Source organism: Panthera onca, chromosome D3 (genome assembly GCF_046562875.1).
Source record: "Panthera onca isolate mPanOnc1 chromosome D3, mPanOnc1 haplotype 2, whole genome shotgun sequence".
Taxonomy (NCBI): Eukaryota; Metazoa; Chordata; class Mammalia; order Carnivora; family Felidae; genus Panthera; species Panthera onca.
The window spans coordinates 12,922,845-12,943,180 of NC_138350.1; the positions used below are offsets into that span (position 1 = coordinate 12,922,845).

At 52.7% G+C, this 20,336-nt stretch overlaps 1 protein-coding gene across 2 annotated transcripts in view; it reads right to left on the bottom strand.

The window, feature by feature from the left end:
- Window positions 1-4,712: 4,712 nt before the first annotated feature.
- KSR2 (kinase suppressor of ras 2) overlaps window positions 4,713-20,336 on the bottom strand; it is a 440,326-nt gene continuing 424,702 nt past the window's right edge. Inside the window, exons 18-20 of one of the 2 annotated variants that reach the window (XM_078435742.2) lie at window positions 20,118-20,247; window positions 18,990-19,123; window positions 4,713-13,397 (exon numbers count right to left, since the gene is read on the bottom strand). In XM_078435742.2, the coding sequence (XP_078291868.1) occupies window positions 13,391-13,397; window positions 18,990-19,123; window positions 20,118-20,247 (271 nt within the window). In that variant the 3' untranslated portion in view covers window positions 4,713-13,390. Of the gene's footprint in view, window positions 13,398-18,985; window positions 19,124-20,117; window positions 20,248-20,336 lie in introns of those variants that run through there. The other variant, XM_081790698.1, reaches the window with a different exon arrangement.

Here is a 20,336-nt window from a genome sequence, read left to right on the forward strand (position 1 = left end):
GTCCAACAGCCCAAATTAGAAATACTTTTTTGAGAAGTGTAGAAAACTTTATAAATGATTCTGTACAAATATACACAGTGGACCCTCCATCCATCTGGCCTTCCTTTCCTGGATGGCATCTGAATTGACTGTTCTTTCCCAGCAGCGAGATGTTGGCAATGAGTAAGAGAGAGACAGAGACTGAGACAGACAAAGATAGAAAGGGAAGAAAAGAAGTGGCCCCAAAAGGAAAACATGAAACCAACTTCTTACATTAACCCATTCAGCAACAGTCCGCACAAACATGGAGAAAACAATATGGGCCATTGGTCCGTGTTGGTCTGTACAAGAATTCATCTTATATATATATATATATATATATATATATATACACATATATATATATAATATATATATAATATATATGTATAATATTTATAGGTATATATACTTTTTGTATAGAAAAGGTAACATCATAGTTTACATAGAGAGAAAGCCTTTTTACAACTGAGAATTTTCCTAAGGTCAATAACTTTGATAGTAATCAACCAAACAAATCATGCGGTAAAGTTCACGGAGAGGACCCCGGTGCAAGGTCAAAGCACAGGGAGAGAGAAACGAGGAGCTCAGGGTGGGACTTGATGGCCCAAGTTTGGGATGTCCTCAGCCTTGGCCCTGTCATGGGCAAGGGTGCTCACTGCGCGTGACCAGACTCATCTGGCCCCCAGTGAATGCCCTTGGCCTCCATCTTGGGGCCTTGGAGGGGACTGGTCTTGCTGACTCCACAGCAGCTGGAAGGTGTTGTAGGAGACTTGGCCACCCCTCCCCATGTCCACCAGTGCATCAGTGCTTAAGAAAATGGATGACACCCACCACCTCGTCATTCCATTCCTCAGTTGTTTTTTTTTTTTCAGGAACATTTCCCTAGAGGTGGAGCTCCCGGGGACGTTTCAGTTGGGGTACTGAGAAGAGAAACCACATTTACTGAGCACCTACTGTGTGCCAGGTACTGTGCAATGTGACTGACATCCATTATTTCATTTACTCCCTCCAACAGCCTTGAGGGTTAGGGATATGCTAAGTGCTAGCAGGCTGCATGGAGCTTAGAAAACTCCAAGGAATATTTTGGGGGAAGTGCTGGCATTGAAAAATTGACGGTGAGGTCGTTATCCACAACAGGGAGTTGCTTAAGAAATGCATGTTGTTGGGGCGCCTGGGTGGCTCAGTCGGTTAAGCGGCCGGCTTCGGCTCAGGTCATGATCTCGCGGTCCGTGAGTTCGAGCCCCGCGTCAGGCTCTGTGCTGATAGCTCAGAGCCTGGAGCCTGTTTCAGATTCTGTGTCTCCCTCTCTCGGACACTCCCCCATTCATGCTCTGTCTCTCTCTGTCTCAAAAATAAATAAATGTTAAAAAAAAAAAATTAAAAAAAAAAAAAAAAGAAATGCATGTTGCGTCAAGTTGAAGCAGAGAAGCAAGCCCTGAAAATTTACAGCAACCACACACACATGCCGTGGGAGGTCCTATGGTAAGCAAAGAAGCTACGTTTCCTATCCTTCAAGCCCTGACATACATTTATAAGGACAGTAAGACACAACATCCCACCAAGAGGGTTGATACATTCTCTCCTATACTTTCTGATCTGGCCTGTGGCCACTATGATCCCCAGGTCTTCTTCAGCCACTCTGTAACCAACCAGTATTTTGCCCATCATACCTGTTATGTTCAGTTGGAAAACCTTAGGGTAGGGTCTTTCCATCAGTAAATTTCCATGTTCGTGCATGTCCTTGACCTCAACACTCCAGTGGCCTATGCACAGAGTGATACAAACCCTCCAGAAAAGAGGCCATGGTGAGACAGCTTTCTGGTGTGGCAAGACGGATGTGCGGGGCTCAGAGAGATCAGAGACACAGGTCACAAGAAGAGGTAGAAGGACTGTGAAGAGGAAGCAAAGACAGGGAAGGAAATGCCTTAGAGGAAGGGCTGATCACCAACCCATCCACAGCAGAGAGGCCTAGGGTCTGAAGGGCCCAATAAAGGAGCGATAAGAAACAGAGACAACGTGTGTGGGCAGATAGGAACACAGAGGGAGGCCCACAGGGCCAGAGAGAGACGCAGAGAGAATGTGAGGCAGCCTAAGTATGGCCTGACTCTAGCAAGTACCAAACCCTCCCGGGACATTGTCTTCTCCGGGATGCTAAGGCCAATCGCCGGGACCAGGACATGGGAGAAGTCGAGGTCTCTGTGTGTGAGCCAGGGCGCCTTCTGTTCAGGGATGGGGTCTCCCCGGACCCGATGCCATGCTTGGGGGAAAGCAGGTGAGAAAGAACAAGTGCTCAGGGTCAGGGCTGTTCCTTCTATCTGGCACACTGTTCCCTGCCTCCCACACCCACCCTCAAGGCAGGGTTCAGAAGTCCTCTGCTTTTGAGAAGACTTCCTCGAGGGCCCTTGTTGGGGTTGGGTGCTCCTCTGGGGCCTCGGGACATCTCTCAGGACTTGTCTACCTGCTCCTCTGGACTCAGGTTCCCTGAAGGCAGCCACCCTTACCACTGTTCTTCCCCATTTTTCCAGGGGCACAGGAGGCACTTACTAAATATTTACTGAACAAGTACATGACTTGCAGTCTTAGGGACTGACGGGAAAAGGGTTGCTGGATGCTGGGGGTCAGCGGAGGGTGTAATGAGTGTGGCTGGGGACACCAGCCTTGCAAATATGGGGAAGACTGTTCTAGAACCCTTCAGAAGCTCAAATGGTGGCATTTACAATCCACCAATAGGCCAAGAAGTTGGAGCTCCAGTGGTGCTAGAGGGACACGGCGGCAGTGCCTTCTGGAATGTGGGACTGACAGGGGGAGCCCATGGGGAGCAAAGGCTCCCAGCTGGACCACAGCTTGGCAGTGGGGGGTCGGAGGCTCTCAGTGACCGAATGCCTGACCGCCATCCCGCCATTTGGGCTTCCGGCCTCTGTGTGCCAAGGCCTGGGGCCTTCCGAGGGTTTATTCCTGACAGCAAGGTCGGGAGGTACGTGTGGGCTGGGAGGGGAAAAGCACTCTCTGGGTCAGGGAGCACAGAGGCCCCCCCCTCCCCCCACCCAGGGGAGGGCTTCTTAGGAAGGGGGAGGAAGGAGCCAGAAAAGACTCTGGGCATCTCACAGCTGTGCTCGGGCCTGGCCCAAGGTAGCCCACGGTGGCCCCGCCCCTCCCTTAGTGCCCGGTCCAGCCAGGCACGGCCCAGCTGGCTGCCCAGGGTTTGCAGGGCGCTGGCCAGCGCTCCGTAGGAGGCTGGTTGGGAGGCCAGCGGGCCAGGGTGGGTGACTCGCTGGGGCTGGACCAGTACATGAGGGTAGCCTGGTGTCTACACTGTAGCTACGTAGCAGTTACTTGAACTTACACGAGTTCATATGTACCCATTTGATAATTATTATTATTATTATTATTATTAGCAACACAGATAGAAAAATAAACAAAGGAAAATGGCTACAATCTTGGATGACCAATGCATTGCATTAATTGTCCAAGACTGGGAACGGGACCCCAGTCGACTCAGCATCCTTCTTGGAAGGTGCTTGGCTGAGTATCCCCAGCTCCCAGAGCAGCTTTCCCAGCCCTGGTCCTTTGTGACGCCCAGCTGCCCCACAGCCCCACTGCCTGGTCCCGGGTCTGCTGGCGTCTGTGAGATCCACTTCTAGGGTGGAGCCCCAGGCCCTACCGGGCTCGTCCACGCCCACTGCCTGCCCATGCCCACGTCAGCCACGGGGGACGGGTCCAGCCGCCGCCTCTTGACCATACCATCCACTTTACTGCCTTGTCTCCTGTGCCATGGTCACTCAAGGAGCTTCCTCCTCCGGTTTTCCCGTCTCCCTCTGTCAGGGCTCCTTTCTCTCTCCCGTGAGGCTGCAGATGGCAGCCACCTGATCTGGACCCTACTGATTTGGCCAAGGAGACGGCACGCTCAAGACCGCACCCCGTGGCTCAGACCAGCGAAGATCAGATGGCGACACGGTGTTCCGGAAAACCCCCCGGTGCTTTGCCACTGCCCTCAGAAGACTTCTGAGACCCTCCCCAGCCTGGATGTTCCAACTCTCCGGCCCCCACGTCCCCGGTGCCACTCATCTGCTGTCCACCCCGCTCGCCAGCCCTGGCCTCCGTCCCCCCCCCGGTGGTCTTCGTGCTTGCGGCTTCTTCTGTCTAGAACGGTGGCTCTTGGGGCGCCCGGGTGGCTCAGTCATTTAAGTGTCTGACTTCAGCTCAGGTCATGATCTCATGCTCCGTGGGTTCGAGGCCCGCGTCGGGCCCTGTGCTGACAGCTCAGAGCCTGGAGCCTGCTTCCGATTCTGTGTCTCCCTCTCTCTCTGCCCCTCCCCTGCTCACACTCTGTCTCTCTCTCAAAAATAAATAAAAAACATAAAAAAAAAAAAAAGAATGACTTTGTTTCACTCACGACTGAATGCCCAGGGCCCCAGATGTAGTGATGTTCAATAAATAACCCAATGAACCCACTGCTGAAGAAACAGGCCTGCGGCACTCCCAACGGGCCCGGACGTCAGTATGGGTGTGAAGACGCAAAGACCCCTCTCTGACCTTCACCAGGTCATCACTCTCCATTCCAAAAAGGCCTGTCTATTGCCTGCCTGTGTTTCTTCCTGCTATTCTAGCACCAGGCTTTCCAAAATCCTCACTCCAGCTCTGGAAGTCAGGGTATTTTTAAACGAGAAGAACTCGCCAAGCTGGTGGGTTGCTTTTTGTTTTTTTTTTTTAAGTGTCGAGAAAAGAAAAACTAAGATTTGTTTTTGATCATTAGACTTTCAAATCTAAGAAGGCACGATGCAAATAGCACGTTGGCATAAACAATTGCTGCCCGCTCAATGGAGGGAGGGAGCCTTTCTTCTGAGCTAATTTAAGCTAAATACATGGCAGCTATTTTCTCGTCTCTACTATTGTGTAACTTTCTCCTCGGCTCATGGTCCGGGGGGAGATGCTATCAAGCAGGGGGTGGTGGTGGTGGAGGATAAGAGGAGGAAGGAAATGAAGAGGGAGCGGGCGGAAAGCACTCTCAAGCCACCGAGCCATCGCAGCCGTTTCGGGAGCTCAGGAGTAGAGCTGGTGGTCCACTAGGGCCTCAGGGAATTTCACTGGGGTGACAATTTGATTTTGAGCCTTCCTTGCAGGGAAGAAACCAAAAGCAATTGGAGTTGGTTCCTCTTCCTCCCCTCTATATGCAACATCTCTTAACTTCAGAGATGTCTGTATGGAACCACAGAAACTTTGACAAACCGCTCCAAGCACAGCACTTCCTGCTCCCCTGCCTAGCACCATGCACACACACACACACACACACACACACACACACACACCATATTTCCTTAAGGTCCCCGGGCCTTCCAGCCCAGCTGTTATGTGGTAGGTGGTAACATTCAGGCCTTGAGGAGAAGCAGTTCCCTGGAAGATAAATGATTTCTCCGCAAGCAGGCAGGTCACCCAATAGGATCATACTACAGGGTCTTAATGACAGAATCTTTCTTTCTGCATTTCCTAAATTTCCTGACCGAAAATGAAAGTCCGCAAGGGCCTTACAGACTGTCACCAGCTACAGCCAAAACTTCAAATGATTGGCCTTCTGGAAGCTTCCAAGGGCTCGGTACTAAACCCACCTCTGCCTCTAAGAAAGGACCAAGGCTGGGAGGCTTTACCTTCCTCCCGGGGCCTGAGCTCTGTCTCCGAAAGGAGAGGTGGCAGGAGATCAGGGATGGTTACTCTGATGCTCTAAGGCTGTATCTGTGCTCAGCAGAAAGGCATGCTGTGATTGATTAGTAATGTCTGCCAAGGGTATAGGAGGGAGCAGTGGTGGCAGGAATGGCACATGTTTGCCCTCCTTGGGCTAGATCACCCTTCTAGATCATTCTAGACATTCATCCCAATAACCTAGTCGAAGATAAAAATTCTGCTGAAGACCCAGCTGACACTCCTCCTCCCCTCGCTGAGGGCAGGACATCCTCTAATATTTCCACATTGGTTTCTGAGCCACGGTATGTTGGGACAGTCCCCAGCACATAGCAAATTCGGCCCCCTCCAGTGAAAGACACAATCAGCTAGAGTTTTCTACTCCGTGCATCCTTGTGCATGAAACCGCCGTCCACATGCATGGAACGGAGGTCTGCCCTCAGCAGGCCTGGGCAGAGCATGTGAGGTGACAGGGGCAAAGTTTTCTGGGACTCAGCGTTTCCCACCAGCATTGAAGGGAAACACAGGAGCATCTGGTGGCCAGTGGCCATCCCCAGCCTCGTCTCTCTGACCAGATACATCTCCTTTACCTTCCAGGTTCATCATTCACAGTACTAGCCCCCGGGGAGGCCAACTCTTAGACAGGTGCTTGGTAAATCCTGGTGCTCTTTTCTGTGGGCCAGCACACTGGCCTTCGCCCTCAAAGTACCATGCAAGTAATCAAGGCAAATTCACAGAGGTTAGTCCTGTTGGGTTCAGAAACCAGTCTGGGAGAGCTTGGGAAGAGCAGCCTGCTGTCAGCCTTTTAAAGATTTCAAGCATACAGTAGTGTGGTTAAATGCTCTGGTAAGTCCTGCAACCAAGAAATAAATTTGATTTTGTTTTACGCAAGCATTTCCAATGCAAATTTGTCCCGGGACCCCTCTGATAATGCAACATTATTTCCATCTAGTTTGCTGTGAAATCAAAGGTCTATGGAACATGTTTGGTAAGCTAGGCCATAACCTAGATGAGGCAAACTTCAGGTAGAACCCATTTCCTCCAGCTCAGTCCTCAGTGGGACAGCAGACATCTCAGCCCCACAGAGATGAATCCTTCGTATTCTTGGTATTAAGGAAAGGGACTGTGTGATCCCAATGAGCAGGAAGAGAACCTTTTCTCACCCCTGAGAGGGAGGGGCACTCACTGGTGAGTTTCTTGGGACAGGGGATCACAAAAATGTCCAGTATAAGACAGGCAGAGGGCCGGGCTGATGGCACAGGCTGCTCACAGCAGGGGAGCTGGAGGGACCCAGGAACCCAGGGACCCAGGGACAGCCGCTGGCAGCCTGTATTCTGGGAGCACAAGTGAGAGCTTCTGTGCAAACTCCCCCGAGGGTCCCCACCCTTTCCTGTACCTTCCTTCAATCGCTTCCTGTTTTCCCTCCCTCTCTCCTGGTTACAAGCTGCACATGACGTCAGAGGCTGGTACAGTAATATCCCGATGGGCAGCTGGGCATAAGCCACTCACAATGGTGATGGGTTGCTGGGCGCGCATGAGTCCAAAGACTCCTGTTTAACATGTTGGCTCTACCACTTAATAGGCTGGCTTCCATCTATTTCCCACAGTTTCTTCACCTGCAGAATGTGCATAATGGTACCTCACTCCCAGGACTGTCCCGTCTTGGGGATTCAGGTGGCCTGGGACATAGTAAGTGCTCAGTGAACTGAGGCTCCAAGAGACGGATCACCACTCTTGCCTCTCAGGGCCCAGATGCCCCGGGACATCCGACCAATGGGTCTCTAGGAGTCAAGTGCATTGAACCTGGCAGATCCACTTGGGATGATGTGGGATCCACAGCACGGGCCTGGCTGTGGGAATCCCATCGGCGCCGGGCCCTGTCTGTGGATCCGCTCTGCCTTCCCTGCAAGGAAGGGCATCTGGCCCCTTGTGCCCGTGCCTCACTCTCACCCAGCAACTCTCCCTCTCTGCATCCCGTAGCGTCTACTATGTGCCAGGCAGTAGGCCAGGTGCTAGCACATAGGCGAGTCGAGGCGCTCAGGGTGAAGGCCTCCCACTCACGCTCTGCCTCATTAGAGAATGGCATGGCTGGCAGGACCTCAAGACAGAAGCCAGTCATTCGGGTTGATCGTCAGGAGCAGTGACTGGAGAGGCTCATGGTCCAGCTGGCACGACGCGGGGAGAGTCAGGAAGAACAAGAATCTTCAAGCCCCCAGGTCCCCATGTTCTGAAGCCCAGACTGCATTTGCCTCTCCTTCCCCTCCGAGGTCAGGACTACTCCCTCGCAGGTGCAGGCCGCAGTGGGGTGGCTAGGGGCGACTGGGGCCCAGGGGGCACATCCGCCTGAGCCTGCTCGAAACATCCTCCCTTCACAGGCATGGCCGAAAAAGGCTGCAGCAGGTGCACAGCTCGCCACAGTCTGTTCCTTTGCCACCGGGCAAGAGCATCCACTAAAGCAAGCATTGTGCCAGCAACCCCTTCAGACTGGGCTGAAACGAGTGCATTCGGTGGTCAAGTGACCACCACACCACAGACACGCTGCCCGGCCTCACCTGTGGAGACGAAGTCCGGGACTACAGGACCCAGGGAGGAAGGTGTCGGGTTTGAGAAGAGCCACCTCGGTGTCCTGACCCTCGTGGCCCAGGGATTCTGGGACCTTTGTCCTAGGGGGTCTGCTATGGAGGGACCAAGGTGACCAGTCAAGGCATGGGAGAAAGCTCCTTAGAGGGTGTTAGGGTTGAATCGTGTCCCTGCCACCAAAAAAAAAAAAAAAAAAGATATGCTGAGGTCCTAGGCCTTGGTTACCTCAGAATGTGAGCTTCCTTGGAAACGGTGGTTGAGGGTATAATGAGTTAAGGTGAGGTCAAACTCGGGTGGGATGGTGTCCTTCTACGACACAGCCATGCGAGACAGATGTGCAGCAAGGCCATGTGATGGTGGAGTCAGACGATGGAGGGATCCAGCCGCGGGCCAAGGAATGCTAAAGGCGACCAGCAAACCACCGGGAGTTAACAAGAGGCGGGCAGGAAGGGACACCCTTGCAGGGCGGGGGGACCAGAGCGCGGTCCTGCCGACACCTCGATTTTAGGGTTCCAGCCTCCAGAGCCGTGAGAGAATCCATGACACTCATTTTAAGCTGCCTGGTGTGTGGGCTTTGTTATGGCGGCCCCGGTCAGGAGGGGCCTGGGTGGTGGAATATTTGGAACGAGACCAGTCCTTGGGGGGCAGCTGGGTGAAGGGTGGCAGGGGGTGAGGACAGGGAGGGCAAATCTGGGGACTCCAGGTTGAGAACAGCATGGGAATGAGAGCCAGGAATAGGAGCATTGCCCAGAAGGCCCCTACCGTCACGGTCTTAGCAATATCAAGGGTCTTTGTTAGGGACTGAACCGCTCCCCCCACCATAGCACACGCCTCACTGTATGTTCCTGAACTCGTATGTCGAAGCCCTAACCACCACGGTGGTTGTGCTTGGAGATACGGCCTTTAAAGAGGTGATTAAGATGAAAAAGTCGTAAGGGTGGGCTCCCACCCAATCAGACCGGTGTCCTAGAAGAGAGAGACACTGGGGATGTGCGTGCTCAGAGAAAAGGCCACGTGAGCACACAGCTAGAGGCTGAAAGCCAAGGAGGGTGGTCTTAGGAGAAACCATTCCTGCTGATACCTTGGTCTTGGACTTCCAGCCCCCAGAACTGCGAGAAAGAACTTTCTGTTGTCGAAGTCACCCATCTAAGATATTTTGTTATGGCAGGCTGGGCCCAATACAGTCTTAGAACCTGTCCCTCTATCCTCCAAAGCCTGAATTCCCTCTTTATCGTGTATGCCAAGTGGCCTCAATGTCTGCGCATCCCTCTCCAGGGACAGGGAGCTTTCCACCTCCCCAGGCGGCCCACTACATCTTGGGGCAAGCTGTTAGAAAGTTCTTCCCTCACTGGAACAAGTTCTCTGCCCCTGTAACTCCCAGCCTGGTTCCCGTTCTTCTCTTGGGCGCCATATGAAGTTGGCTGCTTCTTTGGGAAGACAGTCCCCTAGGGCAGAGGTTGGCAAAAGTCTTCTGTAAAGGTCAAGGTTATAAATATTTTCAGCTTTATGGGCCACACTGCGTCCGTTACCAGTAGTCAACTGTGGCGCTGTAGCACAGAAGAAACCGTGGTTCATATGTAAATGAATGGCTGTGGCCCCGTGCCAATACAATTTTGTTGACTGTCATTGACATTTGCATTCTATGGGGTTTTGACGTATCATGAAATCTTCTTCTGGTTTTTCCCCAATTAGAGAAGGTGAAAACTATTTGGCGGGTTGGCCCAGGGCCATAATTTGCCAACCCTGGTTCTAGATTTCTCAAGATAGGGATTGGGCCTGGGCCGAGCATATGCCACCTTGTTCACGTTCCTGAGATGATCAGCCGCTGGTGGGGGGGGGGGGGGACAATAATCGTGGGAGGTGATAAAGTCTGGTTTTGAGGGGGTGGGGTGGGAAAGAGGCAGAACCAGGTATCCTAGATACAAGAGTCTAGTCATCAGAGATCGGTCCAAGGTTTCTATGGATCAAGAATCCAGAAAGAGGGGGATGGTTTGTGGCAAGATGGGATTTTTTTTCTCTTTGACCAGCAAAAGGAAAACCAGGGCAAAACAGAATTAAGTAAAGACTTCGAGTCTTCAAGTTCATGCTGTGGAAGGTGACATGGGGATATCCCCACATATGGCCAAGGGGGTTCCCCCGGAAAGGAGTCCCCATTTTAGGAAATACACATGGCCCGGGGAGTTGGATGGAATTTAATGTGCAAATCCACAAGCCCTTCAAAGAAGGCAAAGTCAAGGCTTCCCTGTGAATCTTCACTCTGTGGACCGATGTACTTGGGAAGCTGGTGGGTACAAGGGTTTGCTCAAAGCAGGGCACAGAGATAAACAGCTCACGGCTGGGCATGGGGCACCTGCACACAGCTGTGACCAGCACAGGTGCACACACACAACTCTTGGTTGTGTGGAGTCTACAGAACGAGTCAAGCAATTACGATGTAAAAATACACACACCTCCCTTTTTCTTTCCTCGCAAAAGATTAATGAATATGACCTCCTCCCAATACTTGACTCATGAATAAGATTGAGGTCAGCAGGGAAAGCAGAGGTTTGGTTCCCACTGAATTGAAATGTCTGCAAATTAAAACTGCCCTCTAAACAATTCAAGGTGGTCGCCAGGAGGAGGGGTGGGAGGCGGCAGGGAGGGCTGGATACCTGGGGCAGCCTGGCTGCTGTGGAGACTGAGGAAGGTGGGAGCAAGGTAAGACTGTGGGAGAAGAGGGAGAAATCAAGATCAGGTGACTTGGGGCCCAGGACAGGCCAAGGGAACCCTGTTTTGCTAAGCAGAGAAGGTCCTAGGGAACCAGAAAGGCTGGGGTCTCTGCCTGGATTCCTCACACCTTGTCCTCAATCTTAAGCTGGTGGTCATGAACAGATGGAAAGAGCAGTCTTTGGAGACCCTGCAGGGTCTTGCCAAAGGCTCTGGGTGACCATGTTAGTGAATTCTGGAAATGAGAGCAGAAAGAAGGAGCCAGTTGCTGTCCTGGTGAGCATTTTGGCTTCGGGGTAGATGCATCCTGCCCGCTTCCTCCCTTCCTCATTTCCTTTCCTGCGCTCAGGTCCACGACAAAGACTGGGGTGCACAGACCCCAAAGTCCTGGTTGGATTAAACAGAAGCCAGGGTTGGACTTCAGGCCTTGGAGGGGCCGCTGGGCAGAGCCCAGGCAGGTTCACACCCGTGTCTGGGGTTGGTCTGCTGAGTGGCTTGCTGGGATTTGTGCCAGCGTGTATAAAACGACCCTAAGATACACAAACGTTGAGCCAAGAGTCACAGAGTTACATACAGAAGCCTCAACAAGAGGACCATCCACTTAGGAACAGCCCACACGGGGGCCTTTAGTCTCTGGTCTTTTGCAGGTGGGAGTCCATTCAGGAAGGCCCCCTGGGAGGCTCGGGGTTTTCCCCTTGGCCAGGGTCTCAGGAAGCATGGCTAGCTCATCATTTTTCCCAGTTTGGAAGCAGGCTTGGCCCCTCAAGCATGAACCAGTCTGGAAATCACCCAAGGTGGGGAAGACCCGCGCATACCCCTTACACCAGGTGGGATGTTGAATCTATACTCAGGCAAGGTTTTTGAAGTCTTTGGTCCCCTCTCTGAGAGGGGGCCATCGGGATAAGGTAGTGACCAGAAGAAAACCAAGCCTGGGAAGTGCCCGGGGAGTGTGGAGAGGCTATGGGCTGACCCTGGGTATCCTGCCTGCTGGCCAGCTGCCCTGCCACTGCCCTGCTGGGGGACAGATGTCCTTTTGGTGCCAGGTCAGAGGGGCTTTGGGAACAGGAGACACACCCTTGTAAGGAATGGAACGTAAGAACATAGGACCGAGGCCCCCCGCAGGACTCTGCACGCCCGACCTGCTTCCTGGATCTTTCCTATAGAACACGTGGTCCTGAGTGGCTGGGAAAAGCCACCAGCCCAGGAGGGAGCAAGAGGGAGGGATAGAAGGCATGGGCCCTGAGAGAGCGCAGGCAGACCTCTCATGGGGAAACCACTCAGGGCTCCACACCAGGCTGGAGCTGAGAATGAACGTCTATGACCTCCTTCCCCGCCTCCCCAACAGGACTTATTAAGGGTGAAAAGGGGGGATCCTTTGCAAACAGGATGCCATGCATATGCCGTGAAATCCAACATACATATATCAGGGACCCACGTCCATCGCCGTGGTGGACAAACTTAGCTGGTGTAGATGCCAGAACAGGAGGAGGGAGAAGGAATGTCCTAGAACTTCCTCCCCAGACCCCCAGTTCTCAGGGCCCAGGCTTCAGGGGGGTGTCGTGGGCGAAGGTAAGCTGCAAGGAGTCCCCGGAAGTCATCTCGGCCAGGAAGCCACTGTGCTTTTCAAATGGCAGGGGGAAGCATGGGGGCAAGGAGGCCAAAAGGGACGGTGCTCTCCCAGAACAGGCGAAGGCAGCAGAAATGGGAACCACACCCCAGAGAGACCCAGAGCTCAAAAGACATACGAGACTGTTCTGTGTACTTCGGAGCCATATGCAAAGAGGCCGAAACCCATGACAGGCCTGGGGGAACAGATGTTTACACAGGAGCAGTTTAGCCCCCCTGCCCAGGTCTGGGCCCCAAGGCCTCCACGAAGCTGGTGCTTAGCTCCCCACCCCACCCCATCTTTCCAGACAGCACAGCTGGAACCCGCCACCCAGGGACCAAGTCAGCAGAGCGGCGCTCCAGAGCCGGGGCGGCCTGGCTCTCGCTTGTCACAGGGGATCTAGAGCGAACGGCATCGTGCACGGGGACGCACATGTACACACAGACCGGTCCTGCGAGCCTGCCCGCGTAGGCCTCGTGCCCTCGTCTCCGTGGCCCAGGGGCGCTCTGCATTCAGCCTCCAGTTCTCTTCTCCACGTGGCCCCCGGGGCCTCACGGATCAATTCCACGTCTCCCTGGCTGGTCCTGGTAAGTCCTAGCTCAGGGGTCCCCAACCCTGCCCGGGCAGAAGGGCACGGCAGTCTGGGGAGTGGGGAAGCTGCCGACCTCGGTCGTGCAGTGCTCCCAGGCCGGCCGGGGTCGGTACCCTCTGATGGTGAGCCTCTGGCCTCCTGAGCTGGCAGAGCGGGGAAGGAGAGGTGGCTCGGGGGCTGAGGCAGCTGAGTGCTGTCCCTTTGTCCAACGGTCACAGCCTGGAGTGGGGAGAGAAGAAGAGAGAGAGGCAAGAGGTCACATGGACACAGTAGTGTCATCTTTGGTAGATGAGCACCCTCTCGGCGGGCGAGGGGGTCTGAGATGAGCTGTTCCTGTCCCCTGCAAGAAGAGCTGAAGGGACACCCATTTGTACCGAGGTCCTACTATGTACTGGGTTCTGTGCCAAGCACCACAAATACCTGATCTCATTTAAACCCGAGAACAGCCTGCAAGATACACGCCTTGTACCCTTCTTACAGATGAGACAATGGAGGCCCAGAGAGGCTAAGTGTTTTGCCCAGGGGTGCACAGCCAGGAAGCCGCAGGGTCAGGATTTGAACCTAGAACCCCTTCCACTGGATCAGGTAGCCTCTGGACTAGGGAGGGTCACCAGCGTGGGGGCTGGGCTGAGGGCATGTGGTGCTGGAACACCCGCATTCGTGGCACGTGTAGCATGCTCAGTAAGGACTGGAAATAGAGGAAGTGGAGGGGAGACCAGGATCCACACCACAGACTCCTGCCACGGGCAGAGGCTTTGCTGACCACTGTCGAGCCAGGATCTGGGCAAGCACGGCAGATGTTTATGCCCGTTCTCCCAGCACGATTCTGGAAAGGGACCCTGAAGGTACTCTGGTAATCTGCGCCTAGAAGGCAGCAGAGGAGTTAATATCATGGGTTTAGGGTTCAGACCAACTTGGATTCCAAGGCCTGCTTTCCTCCTTACTAGCTGTGTGACCACTGGGAAGGCACTCAGCCTCTCTGTGCTTTGGTTGTCTTACGAGGAAAACAGTAACAGTGGTTGACTCCTAGGTGGGGGCTCTGAACTCCTAGGTGGGGGCTCTGAGGAGTCAGCAAGATAAGGCAGACAGAATGCCTAACACAGTACCTGTTACTAATGTTTTTATAAGCGGTACCCGGGGTGATGGAGATCACGCTGGCGGTCAAGGTGATGACCCAGACCAATGATGTGCGAGGGACCTACAACATTACTGAAAAGAATCGGAAGCAGGGACTCCAACAAATCCATGCACGCCACTGTTACCGCAACATTATTCACAGTAGCCAGGGTGCAAACAAACGAGTCCCCGCCAACAGATGAACAGAGAAACAACACGCGGCCGTGCATCCAACAGAACGGTGCTGAGCCGTAACAAGGAGTGATGTTCTAATGCATGCCACACTGTGGACGAACCTTGGAGACATGCTAAGGGAAGACCCCAGACACAAAAGGACAAATATTGTATGATTCCACCTGTCTGAACTACCTAGGGCAGGCGAGTTCATAGGCACAGGGTGCAGGGGAGAGGTTACTGGGGGCCGGGAGGAAGAGGGATTGGGGGGTTACTGTTTACGGGGTACAGTTTCTGCTCGGAGGGGGACAAAAGTTTTTGGGGATGGTGGCGGCGGCTACCCAACGCTGTGGATGTAATCAATGTCACTGAATCGTACCCTTAAAAGTGGCTAAAATGGCAAATCCATGTGATATATACCCTACCACAATTTTAAAAATGAGTAACGTAATATACCCAAACTCACTGAGTTGTATATTTTAAGGGGAGAGGATTATACGATGTGTGGACTCTGGCTCGACAAAGCTGTTTTTTAAAAAAAGAAATACCATCCAAGTCGTTGTAAATTTTCTAGTCATATTTTAAAAGGGTAAAAAAAAAAAGGTGAACTTAATAGTGTATTTTATTGAACCCACTATATCCCAAACACTGGAATTTCAACGTTATCACCAGTCCTGTGTGTGTAATGGGACAGATTACACTTTTTTTTTTTTTTTAATCCCGAGTCTTCAAGATTTCGTGTGGATTTTACACACTCACAGGACATCCCGTCTTGCCACATTATGAGTGTTCAAGGGCCACATGAGGGGAGTGGCCACTATTGGGCAGCAAAGGTCTGGACCCTCGCTGCTCAAAGGGTGGTCCGCAGACCAGCCACACCAGCATCACCTTGGGGCTTGCTGAAAATACAAGATCTTGGGCCTCACTGCGGACATACAGAATGGGAATCTGCATTTTAAGAAATTCCCTGGATGTTGTGGACGCATATTAAATTTCGAGATGCACCGCTCTGGAATGCAGGCTTGTCCCCAGCCTTTCCTCTAGTTCCCCATGTGCTAACACATACTGGGATTCTGGAAGCCCCCGCTCCTCAAGCGTGACCCACTGGAGGGGCAAACCCAAGACCCCAGAGGTAAGCCTGGAGTTAGCCGCTCATATCCGCAACATGCTGGCTGCAGCTGGGACCTCCTGGTTGGTACCCTCCATGGATTACAAAGGCCTGGAAAGGACCCAGATCCTGAGTCTCCTTTGCCAAACCCTCTGCCGATCTGACGCTGACTCAGGAGGCTTCTAGAAGGACTCCAGCATTGACTACACCCACCAGGGTGACCACCTCAAAGCCAGATGAGTGTGACCAAGGGAACCATAAGGGCTGATGTTGTGGGGAGAGAAAATTCCGGATTAGGGAGCTGGAGCCTGACTTGTGTTCCCAACTTCGTTAACAACACCCCCTGCGGATGTGGTTGAGTTTCATGATTCATAGTTCCTCCATACGTAAAAGAAGGTTGGATCAATCTGGAATGGCCAAGGAAAGCATCCCGTGCATTGATTCTGAGTAACTGGTTCAGTAAGTGGCTAGCAGAAGGGCTGAGTGATGGTGGTTGTGCTGTGATAGATTCGCTATGTCTGCCACGGGTGCAGGAATAGGGCACAGACACCACACACATTTGCATCCACCAGGGAGGTAATCCCCAGGACTTTTCTACTTTGACGGTGAGAAGGAAAGAGGACTTCTGTTCCTTTCAGGTCTCGATTCATAGTGTCTTTTTATATTCCCTCTCCCTGAGGGGTTATGATGTGGCCAAGAAAATGGCCATGCTAGGCAATAAACAGAGTAGCAAAGTCAGTAGGGACAGAGGTGGGAATTGCCCTCAGATCTCTGGACCCCCAAACCCAATGTCAGCTATTCCACAAAGGAAAAGCCCTCCACATCCCCCCTCCCCCCGCCCCGACGACCTTCACTCAGTGGATGACCCTAGGGGGAGCAGGTGTGGGACCACATGGCCTCTTGGGGGGGGGGTCTTCCGGTTCTGAGGAAGTTTCTAGAATGCTCTGTCATCCTCTGAAAAAAAACCCAGTTCCTACCATGCCGATCTGGCCTCTGACCACTCCTGGGACCTCACCTCCTATTTCTCCCCCTCCGACTCACCACGGCCTGGTCGTACCCACTTCCTCTCTGTTCTACCAGCACTGCACGCTCACTCCCGCCTGGAGGGCTCAGATTTTCCACGTGGAGGCCTGGCTTCCCCTCAAGGGCTTTGCTTTTTTTTAATGTTTACTTATTTTTGACACAGAGAGAGAGAGAGAGAGAGAGAGAGAGAGAGAGAGCATGAGCAGAGGAGGGGCAGAGAGAGAGGGAGACACAGAATCTGAAGCAGGCTCCAGGCTCTGAGCTGTCAGCACAGAGCCCGACGCGGGGCTCGAACTCACAAACCGTGAGATCATGACCCGAGCCGAAGTCGGACCCTCAACCGACTGAGCCACCCAGGCGCCCCAAGGGCTTTGTTTTAACAGGACCTCCCCTGAGGTGCATTCCCTGACCCTTCCCTTCCACCCTTCAACACAACTCCATCTGAAATGATGACCCTTTTTAAAACATGTTTACCTGCTTCTTGTGGCTGCTCTAGAATGTAAACCCTATGAGGCCAGGGGCTTATTAGTTTTGTTCACCACTGTATTTGCGTTCTACGATAGAGCCTAGCACATAGTAGGTATCCAATACACCCAGACGGAGTAAAAAAGCGAGTGAAGAGAAAATTTCACTGATCCTAGAATCCCATCCTGCCAGACCGCACGGTCTCTAGGGTCTCTGTTTTCTCAGCCCAATGGCATGGAAAAATACAGAAAAGAAGGCCCTCTGCTCTCCCTCTAACCAGGGAGCTTTAAGCCCCTCTGTTCAGCTAACTCCTGCCCTCTCCTCCTTGACCCCCAGGAAAGCAGAGACCACTGGTGATGGCCCAAACGACACTTGGGTTCTGTAACACCCGGTCACTCCTGGGACCCACCCAGAGCTCTGTCATTCGTTCTCCGACTTGCCTGAGCTCCGTTAGCTGGAGAGAGTCCTCACTTGTTACAGCCTCCCTCCCTCCGTTTTCATGTTCAACCTGTACTCAATCCTGGAAGGCCAGCAGAATACCGCTTGTTCTCGCTCCTGGCAGACAAAGGCGGCTCAAGTATACAGAACACCTGCTAACGTGGGCGACACCGCACCAAACGCCCCAGCGCACGACCTGACGGCATCGCCACGGCGCCCCCGATAAAGCCGTTTACCGCCCTCCTTCTTTGGAGGCTGACGCTGCAGCTCAGAGAGGCCAAGGAACACGCCCAAGGCCACACAGCGATGAGGCGGGGGAGCGGGGGCTCCAATCCATGTCTGTCTGACATGGGAAGTCTGTGCTGCCTTCATTGTCTGGGAAAAGGCTGAGCCCCTGGGGGAAGAAGAGATCCTGTCCTCCAGGTACAGCAGGCTCAAATGGTGGGGGGAGGGGTAGCCGAGGGCCCCCCGGGGCCTCTGTTCCACAGGATGCTGCCTTGGGGATCCTCGCGGGGTCCCGTGCTGAGATGCTGACGAGCGCTCTGGTGTGCCTGTGCCCGCAGCTGGGGGTTTGGAGACGCGTGTACCTCCATTTGCGCGTCTGTGTGGAGGCATGTGGTGGTGAAGTGCTGCTGTGTGCATGCGTGTGTCACGTAACGTAACCGTGTATGTGTGTATGCCTGCGTCCGCCCACACGTGTGGGCTTGAGTACCGGGTGTGTTTGGGTGTGTTTTCACGTAATGGTCCTGTGTCGGGCGTGTGTGTGTACCTGAGTGCTCCCGTGCGCGTGCACACGTGCAGAGGTGTGTTTCCAGGTTCAGTTTCTATGTATGTGTGTGTGCAACCACATGTGCCTGGAACGGCAGGGCAGTGGGGAGCAGGGACCTCTCGGCAGCCTCATCTGGGCCAGCCTCACCTTCACCTTCTAGAGAAATTGCTGAGGCTGGGGCCTGGGAAGGAGGCCCCCAGAGAGATGCCTCATTCAGAACCACTGATCTCCATCCAAGAACAAGTAGGGGGAGGGGCACAGAGCCTCTAATGAGGAAGCCAGAGAGACACTTACAGCAAGGAGAAGCTGAGAACCCTTGCCTTCATGCAACAGAAAGTTCTGGAAGCTGAGAGATGCCGTGATGGGGAGAGGCTGCTGGCCCAGGGGGGAGATTTCCTGGAAGCCAGGCCCCCTGGAGGAGCATGCTTGAGTAGCTGACACAGGGGGCTGGGTGGGTTCGGGGTATTGCCTTGTACATGATGTTCAGACTCACTGGGGCATCAACCTTCATGAGGAGGACAAAGACCAAGACCCTGGAGGGCAGCCTCCAGGACCCGAATCCCAGAGCAGACTCCCCTGAATGGAAACCTGGTAGGGAAGGGTGGTGGCTGGGGGAGGGAGGCGGGTATATGGAAAGGAGATGGCAGGCAGCAGCAAAAAGGTGGCAAAAGCCAGAGGACAAAGGCAGTGGGGAGAGATGCTAAGCGAGAACACTTACTCTGCAGACTTCCAGAAATGTCCGGGGTGAGACAGGCGGCGGTTTCGCTTTGGCAGTTTCTCCAGCATGTCCATGAGCTTAGTGAAGGTAGGTCTTTCTTCTTGTTCAAAGGCCCAGCAAAAGAGAAGAATGTCCTAAAAGAAACCAACATGTGGTGATTTAACATAAACGATGATGTCTTTGGCATCTCATTGGGTCTGTCCATTTGTTTACCTATTTGCCCCACTTGCATATTCGTCCACCACCATCCACCCATCCATCCACCTACTCATCTATCCATCCGACCACTCATCCCAATTCATGCATTTCTCTCCATCTATCATCTTTCCATCCATCCATCTCTTCATCCATTCTTCCACTCATCCAACTCACGAGCCCATATAGCAAACTAGGCAGGTCCTTTCTATTCTAGAAGGTCTGGAATATGCTAAAATCAATAATGCTCCCCGAGGAGTTTCTTGGGCATTTTTATTTCCTCGAAGGAAGGGAGAAAAGTGAATCCTGAGGTCTCTATCCACATCCCCATATCATAAGTGCTCTTCAAATTCAAAGAGTGGAAAGTTACTTTTAATAATCACCTCACCTCAGAAAAGAAACCTAGATACAGGTAATCCTTAGAAACATACCAGATTATTATTCCTCCCCTGACTTATCTGCCTCCTGATCAAAAGACAGGACTCTTCCTGCTGTGTTTTAGAGGGTGATTATGAATTTATACTCAGGCTTCTCTGATTCTGTGTATAGTGTTCTGAGTTGGATAATGCCTTAAAAATTTTTATGTAGGTACAAATAAAATTAGAATCATTAATATGGGTAGCATTTTAATGGATATCTTTTAAAAGTAACAGTAAAAGAGGAATTCACTGGTTCTACTTGATTCAGCAATTCATTGCTAGGAAAAATCTGGCCAAGTGCTACTGTACCCTTGAGGCAGGAACCTGAATTGCAGGCATAGTTCAGAAACTACACTTCCTAAGCTCCAAATCACTATCTGACAAGGCTGTGGGCATGCTATTGCGTCACCCTCTGGGGAAGCATTCATAACCTTAACACACAGGAAAAAGAAGGTCCAGAACCGTATCTACCTTTCTCTTTGTTCCCAAGAGCTGGCACTGACCCAGGACTTACCGAGATTTCTTTTCCCATGCCGATCTGGCTGAGGTTGGGTTTCATGCCGGTGCCCATTTGCCAGATGATTGCCTCTGCTGGTTGGGTCTTGAAAGGCCACTCCCTGGCGTGGAGTTCATACCAAATTGTGCTGTTGGCAGATGTTGTTAAGGGGTGTTGATATGCTATGTCGCTCTTGACCCTGTATCTCAACACACACACACACACACACACACACAC